The sequence below is a fragment of the Pseudorca crassidens genome, chromosome 2 (genome assembly GCF_039906515.1).
Source record: "Pseudorca crassidens isolate mPseCra1 chromosome 2, mPseCra1.hap1, whole genome shotgun sequence".
NCBI lineage: Eukaryota > Metazoa > Chordata > Mammalia > Artiodactyla > Delphinidae > Pseudorca > Pseudorca crassidens.
In genome coordinates, this window is record NC_090297.1 from 32,079,318 (window position 1) to 32,091,434 (window position 12,117).

Genomic DNA, 12,117 nt, shown 5'->3' on the forward strand with positions numbered 1-12,117 from the left:
TAAGATAGGACTCACGTCACGGCAGGACTTGCTCTCCAACGAGAGCATGAGATAGTTACAGGTGATATGTGCTGTAGCAGAGTAATGAGGAGGGAAAAGAATATGGCGGCTAAGAACACAGACTTTGGAGCCACCCACCTGGCTTCAAACCTCAGCTTGCCCTCCAGAAAATCACTTAACTCTTCTACTCGGTTTCTTCAACCGAAAAACAGAGCTAATAACAACAATGATGATGTAAGGACTAAATGAATTATATGTAAACTACTTAGAACATGCCTGGCACGTAGTACCATATGCTACTATTATGTAGTAAACTGCTATGGGAACACGTAGGAAGGAAAAACTAAACCTCCCTAAGGAGCCAAGGAAGCTTTGTCTAAGGAGAGGACATCAGATCTGGGCCTTGAAGGATATGCAGGAGTTCACTAAGTGAAGAGTAGGGGAAAGGGCATTTCAGGTGAATGAGACTGTTTGAGCAAATGAGCTAACTCATGAAGAAATCATATGCATTAAAAAACAACAACAGGGCTTCCCTGGTGGCACAGTGGTTGAGAGTCCGCCTGCCGATGCAGGGGACACGGGTTCGTGCCCCGGTCTGGGAAGATCCCACATGCCGCGGAGCAGCTGGGCCCGTGAGCCATGGCCGCTGAGCCTGCGCGTCCGGAGCCTGTGCTCCGCAACGGGAGAGGCCACAACAGTGAGAGGCCCGCGTACCGCCAAAAAAACAAAAAACAAAAAACAAAAAAAAAACAACAGTAACGACTAACAGCTGAAACCTGGTTGGATGACAGATAAAGCCTGAGGCCCAATTTTTAGCCAGTAGCCCCATTTTTAGCCAGTAGCCCTGTGGACCACCAAACCAGTCAGTTTTGAGTCAGAGCTTGCCCTGATAACTTCTGGGAACTGACACCACACTATAAACCAACACTTTAGTAACATTAATAATTTTTTCCCCAATGAAGCAAATAAATCCAATTTATACCTACCACTTACTAGCCACTGCAGTGCCAAACACTATGCTGCTTTCAGAAGGACGTCATTTAATCCTTACAATGTCCCCTGGAATGGAGGTAATAACTCCATTTTATATACGAGGAAATTCAGGCTGCTTGAACAACCTTCCCAGGGCCGCACAGACAGCATATTAGACAGGAAAGCCTTCAGCTGCAGGTACAAATAGCAGTTTCTTTTTTTTTCCCCCACATCAAAAGAAGTCTGGAGGTAGATGGTTACAGCCCTTAGTTCAGGTATTCCGCAATACCACCAAAATACCTTCCATCTTTCCTTTCCACCATCTTCAGAGCATTAGCCATTGGCCCCAAGGCTCACTCAGTCTCACGTTCACTGTAACGATTTTTAATTCTCATCTTAAAATCTCAGCAGCCAAGATTTTGTCAAGCTTTACTTTTTGAAATATTTCAGGTCAGCTCATACAACTCACTAATTTCACAGATGGGGAAATAGAGAGATTTGCCCCAAGCGAGCTAGCAGAGCTAATTAGTTAAACCAGTGTTCTTCCATGAGACTAATTTAGTGGAGACTCCAAGTTGCCCACCAAAATCTGTTCTCCCATTCTTTCTTGGCTTGACTACATTTCTCAGCGGCCTTTGCAGGTTAGGTGTGGCCACGTAACTAAGTTCTTGCCAAAATTAAGTGAGCAAAAGTATGTGTGCCACTGCAGGGTCCAGGCCTTAAGGCATCTGGCGTGCCTGCTCCACGCTTTGCCGCCTTCCCACTGGCTGGAACCAGAGATGAGCCAACTTTAACCAGGCAGGTGTTGACAATGCCCCCCAGAGGGTGGAGAGGCAACATGATACAGGGAATCTGTGTCCCTGAATGACCGCTTAGAGTGGAGCTGCCCCACTGACCTGGACCGCTCACTTCGGAAATGTTAACTCCCCTCAGAGTTGTTATGTGAGGAGGAAACAAACTTCTTTGTTCTTTAAGCCACTGTATTGTTGAGTCTCTTTGTTACAGCAGCTTAGCCTTTTACCCTAACTAATACAACCAGGCAGCGTCCTTTGTACGTCCTTTGTACGTATTCAAAATAGCTTTACCAATGACCCGTTAGCCATCTTTTCAGAAAACAGCCCTAACCACCCAAGTAGGTGATAATCAAATAATGAAATTCCTTCCTGTGGCTACTATCCCAAGATTTCTTCATCTTAGTTAAAGGCTATTTAACAATTAAAGCAGATTATTTATGCAGAAATCCACTTAACTGTGAGGCTTTCACGCAACTAATTCAACAAATATTTGCCTTTCTAGATGCTGGGGATATAGAGACAGGTTACTGCATTCATAAAAGCTTACTTTCTAGTGTTTTTTCTTCTGTGTGTTTTTATTGTTGTTGTTTTAATGTTGTGCTGAGTGTTTTAAGCAGAAAAATCTTCTTTGTAGAATGTGGGATTGAGGCTAAGAACATAAATAATTGCTGAGAATTACAAAGGCTCAAACCATGTACCTTGACTATAGATGAAATGTTCTTTTGCTGAGCCCTAAAAAACAAAGTATTTTAAAGACTAAGAATCCACCTCTCTTTCTGGAGTCAAAGTATTTCCTACCTACTTAAAACAGCATTGTCTGAACTACAAGAAGTGTCTAAAGTCTAGTCAAGATTTCTGCTTTATTTGTCAATTATCTCTCAATAAAACTGAGGGGAAAAGGTTTTTACGGACAGAGGTAGATGGACCTAATAGCTTGCTGAGTGCTGGAATTAACCGCCAAAGCCATTTAGATAGCACCGCCATGGACTGGAGACTGGGTACCTGCGCTGAAAGGCTCTGCTGGTCTAGGGATTATCTGAGGCAAGATGGTACAAAACGGCATTCCTTATCCTCACTCCAGGCTGAACAAAACGCCCAAAGCTGGCCCCTTCCTGCTCTCAAATGAGATTTGGTATGAGATTGGGCAGTTGAGTGAGAGAGGAGACCTCAGGCTTGTTCTGGCTTTGTCACAACTTGCTCTGCGGCTGTGGAACATCCATGTTTTGGGCCTCAGTTTCCCCATCCATACAAGAAGGTGCTAAGGAGCCTTTCATCTCTACATATAGGAAAATCATTAGACAGAGCTACTCCCTTCCCTACGTACAACAGCAAAGTCATTCAGAGGGCAGCAGGCAGACAGGGGACATCTACCTCAAGGCAGTGCCTCAGGCCAGGGCACCAAGGAGAGTCCTAGTGAGGGTCCTGCCTTCCTCAGGCCCTCTGCTGCTGGTAAAGGAATTCCATCCTGCTGAGTCTAAGAACAGGGGTAGCAGGCACAACCACAGTGCCTTAAACGTAGTTAAATATTGGGCACTTTGATTCTTCTTTTTCAAGAAATCCCTGATTTCCAACTGCCAGAGAGATAGCAGTAAGTCAGTTCAACGAGAAGTTACTGCTCCAGGTATTTCAGATGGACGGATTAAAGGTTTTTAAGGAAGGATTATTAAAACTAGTTTTTCCTGCTTCTCCACTGAAACTTTTTTTTAAGCTTTAAAACATAGTTAGCAACTTGTGTGAAGAGCATTTCAGAGACTAATGTTCCTCCTTAAAACCAGCCACCTTAACACAGGGCTCAACAGCTTGAACTCTTAATTCTGTGGCCTCGCCTCAATTCCGGCTTTGCCACTTACTAGCTGGGTGCCTCTGCTGAGCCCGTTTCCCCATTGGTAAACATGTATAGAAACAGCGTCTCTTTCCCAGGGCTGTATGAGAAGCTAATGTATATAAACTGCTTGGTCCCCCTTGGCTCACAGTAAGTATTCACCTCCACTTCCAGTGGGAAGATGCCGCTTCCCACCCCATTAGCTCCTGAAGTGGTTAATAAACTGATTGGGAAAATTACACATTTAATCTAAAGAATAAGATGACGTGGATTCGATGACAATTTCTTCTCTGACCAAAGAATACATTTATTCTTGAGATTCAAATCCGTTAACGTGGGTAAGTCTCAATAAAACTCAAGGGGGCCAGGATATCCCACAGACTGGGGGAGGAGAAGCCACTGAAGTCAAGTTGAGAAGCCCAGCTTTCCAGATCACGGGGTACCACGCGCAGTCTTGGCTTCAGACTCCTGCCCCAGCATCCTGCTGTGTCACACCATGCACCTCGACACACACCTCCCCACCCCCACACACACTCCCACACACCAAGCAGGGGCAGGACTGTGGCTTACCTGCACTCACCGCGAGTGTCCTTTCTTTATAGCCCTTACTACAGCTGTAATTATTTGATCAATGTGGACTTTTTTGATCATTGAATTCCCAGAGTCCAGCACAGCACCTGGCACATAGTAAGTTCTAAAATATCTGCTGGCTGAATGAAAGGGCTGGCCATAGCTTAAGATTTCCTCAGAGGCTGGTTTTGGCCTAACCCTGGCATCTGAATGAAGTTCAGTATGCTTATGGCCTGTGCTCAACTGGGGGACCCTCGGGAGGGTGGTAAAGAACAGAAACAGGAGACCTACCAGAGGAGGCAGGGGAAACCCATGCACACCCAGGTACTGTCAACAGGTAAGGTAACGGATAAAGACAGTATGTGCTCTTTGTTATCTTTTGGGTAAGGGGAAGAAATAAGAATATATATTTGTATTTGTCCATATTTATTGATACTTAAAAAAACACTTGAGAGGTATGTAAAAAAACTAATAAGTGGTTATCTATGGGAGGAGAAGGGGATGGAGGTAGGAGCGAGATTTCTCAATGAATGTCTTTGTCTTTTTATATTATTTTGATTTTTGAAAAATTGAACTATGTAAAAAAATCTAGTGAAAAAATAAAACTTTTGCATAGCTAGCTCACATACATTCACAAAGAACTGCTTTTTCAGGTCCCGCAGAAATGCACCTTCTTCCATGATCCCTCCCCTCTTCCCTCCAAAGTGAAATTCTATACAGCTCTTACGGTCTTTGATAGTCTCTTACCTAAATTTGTTGTCTGTGTATATATAAGATATTTACAAGCTCCCTGAAAGCAAGAACCACATTTCATTGTATCTCTGTATCCCTCTAGCCTACTCTAGGGCCTCTCATATAGTAGATTCAGAACAAATAAAATACTGCTTGAGTGAGGAGTTACTGCTTAATGGGTGCAGAGTTTCTCTTTGGGGTGATGAAAAAGTTTTGGTTGCACAACATAAACGCTGCTGAACTGCAAACTTAAAAATGTTTAATCTTACGTGATATTCATATATATGTATACTCACGTTGTTGGTAGCTCAGGTCACTCCAATAAGAGAGCTTCAACTGGAGATAACAAATCTCCAATAAAAAAAAAGATCCTCTCCAGATGTTTTCCAGGAATATAGTAAGTGCTCAATAACCATGTGCTAAATAAACAAATAGATAGCATATTAAGAACATCGACTTTGAGAAAAAGCTCTCATGTTGAAAACAAAGCATACTGTATATAAGTTAGACATGAACATAAACATCTTTTTAAGGACGAGAGAGGTTCTTGCAAACTTTTTCTTTATTTAATTTTCAATAAAAATATAGTCTCCTAACTCAATAGAAAGATAGCAGTGATTATCACACAGGAGGAGCTCAACAAATGTCAGTCTTCAGTTTTCAAGTTCCATGTCACAACCACTTCAGTCTGATTCTCTCCGTCTCGATGGAATTCCAAAAACGGTTTGGTTCACTTAATTATCTCACTGGGGCTGATCCTTTACTGCCATTCACCCAAATCCAGAACTCTTGAATTGTGGCTCACAATAACTCAATCATCTATACAAGTGTCCGGAAATTAGATATTTCCAGCCAGAGTCAAGGATATAAAACTTTTTTTTAAGGGATACAGTAAATCCCAGTATTCATCACCAAAAAGATCAAATGTAAAAAAGTGCAATCTGTGCCTCTTTCAAAAATAGAAACTTTAAGGTTAAAAGAAAAAAAAAAGCCCTTCCCAAACTCATTACCAGACCAGACATATCAGCCACACAGGAGCTAACAAGGCCTGCTGTTTCCATGACAGAGAACATGAGAGGTTAAAACCACACCACTAAAAAAAAAAAAAAGAAAAGAAATAAAAAAATAAATAAATAAAACCACACCACTGAATGAAAGAACTGGACCCCTGCCACCTTTGCAAAGGCCACTGGACAAGTCCCTTAAACGCTGGATTTCAGCTCTTCAACATTCTGCCCTAGGGATCCCTTTTCTTTAAGCTCTTTATCATGGTCTGGGGAAATACTCTGACTTTCTATGGTAGTGATGGCATCTGAGTCCAACCTTCTTCTTTTCTTCAGTTGGTGCAAGTGGGACTTGGATTTCATGTGTGCTAAGGTAAAACAAACAAAAAAAATTAGGATTTTCTACAGCTAATCCTGGAAGCATACAAAATTAACTATACAATCCTTTTCTTTAACAATAACGGGATCAACACATGTACTGGTACAGCTGCTTAGCATTTTTAAGAGAAGAATAAGTCATATGGCCAGCTAGCTAGCAAACTAGCTACCACATATCACGTATACCTGCTGGGGGCTTTACATCACTAAATCCACACAACAATCTTGCGGGACAGTATTATTCAGCTCATTTTATACAGGAGACTGATTTCAGAGGTCTTACATTGTGTCCAAGGTCACACAGCAGGTAAGCTCTTCGGATTACCTGTAGCTCAAAACGCGAGTCAGTTTTCCAGAATAGGGCTCCAGACTCGATTTTCCCATATAGGGCTGCCTGTTACAGATACATTTCAACTCACACATCTCAAAAGTTACAAATCCAGGGCTTCCCTGGTGGCCCAGTGGTTAAGAATCCGCCTGCCAGTGCAGGGGACATGGGTTCGAGCCCTGGTCCGGGAAGATCCCACAGGCCGCGGAGCAACTAAGCCCATGCGCCACAACTGCTGAGCCTGCATGCCACAACTACTGAAGCCCGTGCGCCTAGAGCCCGTACTCCACAACAAAAGAAGCAATGAGAAGCCTGCACACCGCAACGAAGAGGAGCCCCCGCTCGCCGCAACTAGAGAAAACCCTGCACACAGCAACGAAGACCCAATGCAGCCATAAATACATAAATAAATAAATAAGTTACAAATCCAAATTCTAATCTGTATTGCAGGACAGATGGCTCAGGCCTACGGTACCCAGAGCCGCCCTTCCCTCTTCTTAACCAGCTCGCTCAGGTTGCCCCTCCTGATGTGATATCCCTATGCCTGGGTCAGATAAGCCATCTGAATGACTAACCCAGATACTCGCATTCTCCAGCACACAATGCACCAGAGAGATCACAGCAAGTATTCTTTTCTGATGATCCCTTTCACGGATCCACAGAAGCAGTAAAGCTGAAAAGCTACTATTGGCTGATATCAATTTCTGACCTCTCACCCTAAAGACAGTTCTCAGCTTCTGACTAACTCACACAAGCTCCTTTTTACCATCCTGTTCTTTTTCAAGGAAATCTTATCTGGAAACACCTATAAAGATAGACAACGAGATTAAGTTCTTTTATACTTACTTAAAACATCATTTTTAGGGATTTGGAAGCAAAAGTAGGTAAGGAAGAGGTTAGAAGTCAAGGAAAAGTTTACTTGAGGGAAAAAGTCAGTTTTGTCTCCAGCTAGAGCCTACGGCAAAAAGTGGCCTTCTGGACTGACTCTCCATGGCAGCAGGAGATGGGAGAGCAAGGACTTGACAGATGGCACTATAGAAGGGCTTACACAAGCTATGCTCACAAAGGCTCACAAATGTTGCTTCTCTGTGGCAATCCCTGAAGGACATTCGACAAATCAAACCACTAAGTTTCCTTTAGAAAAAACAATCAGACACTCTCTTTCTCTTCCCCTTTCATCATTATGAACCAACGATAATTGAGGCTTCTTCTGCTGCTTGGGCAATCACAGCCATCCCCAGTCTCTGACAATGCAGTTCATTTTGCCAGCGTTAACAGTTAATAGAACTAATCGTTCTATTGGTTGGTATGGGGGGAAAAATCCACTTCTATGAGAATGCCATGCAAAGCAGTACTCTGAACGGGATTCCAGCCGCTGGGTAAAATACAAGCCCTGCTTGTGCCTAAAAGGAGTGAGCCTTCAACAAGTTTCTAAATACAATGTAAATTCAAGGCTTAGAGGCTAAGGCCCTTTTGAGCTTTGCTGGATTACTGCAGAAATCCGACAGGGGAGTGCAATGTGACTCTATGGCAAAGACAGATCCAGGCTCTGAAACGGGGAACTAGAACCTCGGTGCGGGGCTGTTCCTGGGTTGGTCAGGAGCGCCTTATGAAGAGGACAGTACCCTTTGACCACCGTCTTTCGGCGTGTCTAACCGTCTTGCTTTCACACAGTTTCCCTTAACACTTTTCATCACAGTTTTTGCAACCAACACCATTTCAACATATTACCTTAAAAGTTACTGGAGAGACACCACTTTTGAAGAATGTACTCAGGAGGAGTAACTGCACTTCCTGTTCCCTCCCAGCTGTTTCTGCTCCTTTGGCCTCTTGGGTGAGTTGCCTGGCTTCCCTTACAATCCTACCTCACCCCCACTGAGGTCTAAACATGAGACCAAGAAACTACTCAGGCAGGATCATGAAAGTCAAAGGAGCTCTGGCAAGTTAACTGCATACCTCTCAGTAAAATATCTACTCTAGCTGAAGCTAGAGGGCATATGATCTTCCTTTGAAATTGAGAATACAGAGATAACTCTCCTGTTTGAGAAGGCCTCTCCATGAAATTTGAACAAAGGCTGTTAGAGGAATCTGGTCATTTTTTTTTTTTTTTTTTTTTTTTACAAACAAGCAGACTCCAGCATTCAACCTACCAAAGACCTTAAATTTTTCATGAAGCCAGTGTGACCCACCCTTACAGATTTCTCTATCCTAGACTCTACCTGCCCATTCACGGTCCCCAATGATGATTCGATCACAGAGGTCACACATGTGATAACTTCTCTTGTTCTCAGTTTCACTGCTTGGCATCTTTACTGGAGTAGCTGCAGGTTTGTGGCCCTGAAAAAAAAAAGGCAGGGATGGGGGAGAAGCATTTGATTCAAAGAGATTTGGATATTATACTCTGATATTAAGAGGAGTGAGATTTTCCCAAGATTCCTTTTTCTCATCCCAGAGAGCAGGTGGGCTGTGAAGAGATTTTAACAACAACCTTTCTGAAAGTGAAAGTAGAAATGCAGCCTCCAGGGATTTAAAAGCAGCCTTCTGCTCTATTCCAAGGAAAAGAATGCTTGGTTCCCAGAATAGCAACAAAGGTGTCAGCAAAGGAAAGCTTTGTGAAAACCAGACAATAGACAGTACCATGATTAATAGTCACCTGGATGAAACTTCGCACAATTTCAAGAGCAGGTTCAAGAACAGACTCTTCCCACTTCGAGACGTCAGACACTTCTAGGCCATATACTGGGGGAACACTGGGACCAGGTCCTAATGACGACAAAGAAAAGCTGTGAGAGGTCAGCCTCCAAGACCCAATCTATTCTGCTCCTAGGACTCCAAAATCCTCAAGGGAAACATATGGGATCAAAGAAATAAACATTCTGACCATGCCATTCAATCTAACCAGAAACATGAACCAAACAGCTACACACAATCCAAGAAAGACCCAGAAGGTTGACTGGTCTGCAGCCAATAAGTCTAGCTGTATAATCCAGAGTCTCAGGTGTAGGATCTTCCAGATCAGTCAGGAAAACAATATAGAGTAACAGCTCTAGTGACCACTGTATGGGCTACAATATAAAGGTAGCACGTGACAGGAGGCAATTAGCAGCTTGAAGTGAGTGCCTGTTCTAAGGTCCATATCATCTTACAGTGATGTCATTCTGTGGCAAAAGAGTTCACAGCTTTCTTTAGTCTCAGGTTTGTATACATCCCTTCAGCAGTCTAGCATTCACGAAACTCATTAATACCATACTGATAATCATGGGCTGGTAACAGCAGAGTATCAACCAGTGAGCTGCTGAATCTGAAAATTAGAAAAAAGCCTTGGAATTGAACTAGTTGAGCCCTGTCTCTAAGAAACAGATCTAGAGGAGTATTCAAGAAATACCCTTTGGTGAATACTTCTGAAGGGAGATAAGACTGGAGGTAGCCGCAAGTATAGCTATAAGCATTTCATCCATCTGAGCCAACTACGTTTAGTCTCTGCTGGTAGCTTCCCCAGTATGTGGATACACTAAATTGCCTTCCACATCCAGGTTAAGTCAGTTGCCTAAAGGCAAAGAGCATTGCCCCATGGACAAAAACATCAAAGTCCTCAGAATGCCAACGGCTGGCAGGTGCTGGCCTTTTGATAGTGCCAACCACAAATAAGATTCTTCATAAACTGGACTGGGCTGCACCTGCCACCACACGGAAAGGTGAGACTGGGAGGGTGCAGGCAGCACCCACAGCACACCTGGCCTTGGCTAAGCTCTGCACCTGTTTCCAGGCCACTCTATATTTTCCTTTCCCCTCTAAGTCCTTTGTTGGGCTTCTGTGCCCTGTCTAAGTACCTTTCAACAAGTTCTCGGCTCCCAGCTGCTATTTCTGGCTTGGGTCCAAGGCCAAGCTGGGGTGGGGAAGTCCCTCTGGCTTCTTGCCAGAACCTTACCCCAGCAGACCAGCCCTTGGCCAATCACACACGGCTCCTGATTTACAGGGCAGCTGTGCCTTTCACCCTAGCACCAGGACTGCGCCGGCATACACATGAATGAGGACCGGGCATACGATGCCATCGAGCCCTCATGACTCAGAGATGGGGGAGTTATTGTGGCTTTACCACAGGAAGAAGTTCCAAATCATTATCCCAAAAACCCATCTTTTGTTACAGACTAATTGTTAGCCCTGCGGAGAAGAGAAGCTGCATTAGAAATTTGTAGTAGGGAACTTTGTTTCAGCTGACACAAAGACTTCTATCTAAAAGGACATGCAGAGAAAGCAAGGTAAGTAGAAGAAAGTGTAAAAAGCCCCTTGGTGTGAGAACTACACTGGAGAGCTCTAGCAGAGGGTGAGAACTGAGAGAGAGATCCAAGGGTCAACAACATGGCCCAAGGTGTTTCTGTTCAGAGGCACTGAGAGGAGGGTGAGACCTCAGCTGTGCGTATCTGTAACTGAAAGCAGAAATCCAATGGCAAAAGGTAAACAGGGATGATTCAAAAGCATATTAAAAAAGGGCCCAAAAGATAAAACTAGGGTTTCACTTATGCTTAATCTCCTTTAAATAATCTCCTTTTAGCTCATAACCACACAATTTCTTACCCGAGGCCCAATACTAATGCTGTCCAGCTAAAGTTATAACTAAAGGAAATAAGAAGCATGGTGTAAAGCTGAGCGTGGACTTCAGAGTCTGGCCCGCATTCAGTACTCTACTGCTTATTAGCTAGGGAAATTTTGGCAAGTTATTTAACTTCTCTAAGCCTCTATTTACTTATCTGCAAAAAGAAAAGAATACCACCCACCTTGAAGGCTCAGTAACATGTATGACACCAAATTTAGTGCTAAGGATGCAGTACAGGGTCCAATGAATGAGAATTTCGTTCCCTTTTCCTTAAAAGTGCTGTTCAACTGAAGTTAGAGTTGCAGCTGCCTGAAGCACTATGTATCTGAACACAGAAGCGATGCTGGGAGAATTGGTGAAAGTTTTGTCTTTTTATACTACTTATCTGGCCCCCAAACCATTTTAATTAGGAAAGCCTCCCTACGGAAATCTGACTGTTCTTCAGGTACAAAATCTGAAGCTAAAAACAACCCTGAGCACCAACTCCGCTAAGAAGGTATTGCTATTTTGTTCTTCCCTGTCTGCAGCCAGCACTCATGTGTTCAAGGCTTAAGGCAGATTCTTCCTGGGGAAGAACTGTTTTCTGAGGCATCACAGGAAAACACCCCTGGACAATCACTTATGCAAAACCCCCCAGGTCAGGTCCCAAATCTTAGAACAGATCCAGAAACTAAAGTTCACTTTCTGGGTGAGCTGAGAACATCTATGTTCCACCGAAAGCAGACCCAAGGCATCAGGAAAAACAAGGACACTTACTGCTCAAAAAACGGTTTTTAATCCATCGGTTTTGCTTCCGGGCATATCTCTTAGTCACTTGTTTCAGAGCCTCAATACCTGAAAGACAAGGTAGATATAAGAACCTCTATCTAACCACTTCTCACTCTGCTGAAAGGAAGGCCCATCCAGCCCAGCGTTAGAGAAAA

The 12,117-nt window shown here is 43.5% G+C and overlaps 2 protein-coding genes across 4 annotated transcripts in view; one reads left to right on the top strand and one right to left on the bottom strand.

The window, feature by feature from the left end:
• Positions 1-12,117, top strand: part of CAP1 (cyclase associated actin cytoskeleton regulatory protein 1) — a 359,457-nt gene that overhangs the window by 165,643 nt on the left and 181,697 nt on the right. The gene's annotated exons all lie outside the window — the stretch shown is intronic.
• The window catches only part of TRIT1 (tRNA isopentenyltransferase 1), a 43,528-nt gene continuing 36,845 nt past the window's right edge, over positions 5,435-12,117 (bottom strand). For both annotated transcript variants that reach the window (XM_067725622.1, XM_067725623.1), the window contains 4 exons: positions 11,951-12,028; positions 9,254-9,363; positions 8,820-8,937; positions 5,435-6,262 (listed from right to left, as the gene is read on the bottom strand). In XM_067725622.1, the coding sequence (XP_067581723.1) occupies positions 6,093-6,262; positions 8,820-8,937; positions 9,254-9,363; positions 11,951-12,028 (476 nt within the window). In that variant the 3' untranslated portion in view covers positions 5,435-6,092. The remainder of the gene's footprint in view (positions 6,263-8,819; positions 8,938-9,253; positions 9,364-11,950; positions 12,029-12,117) is intronic.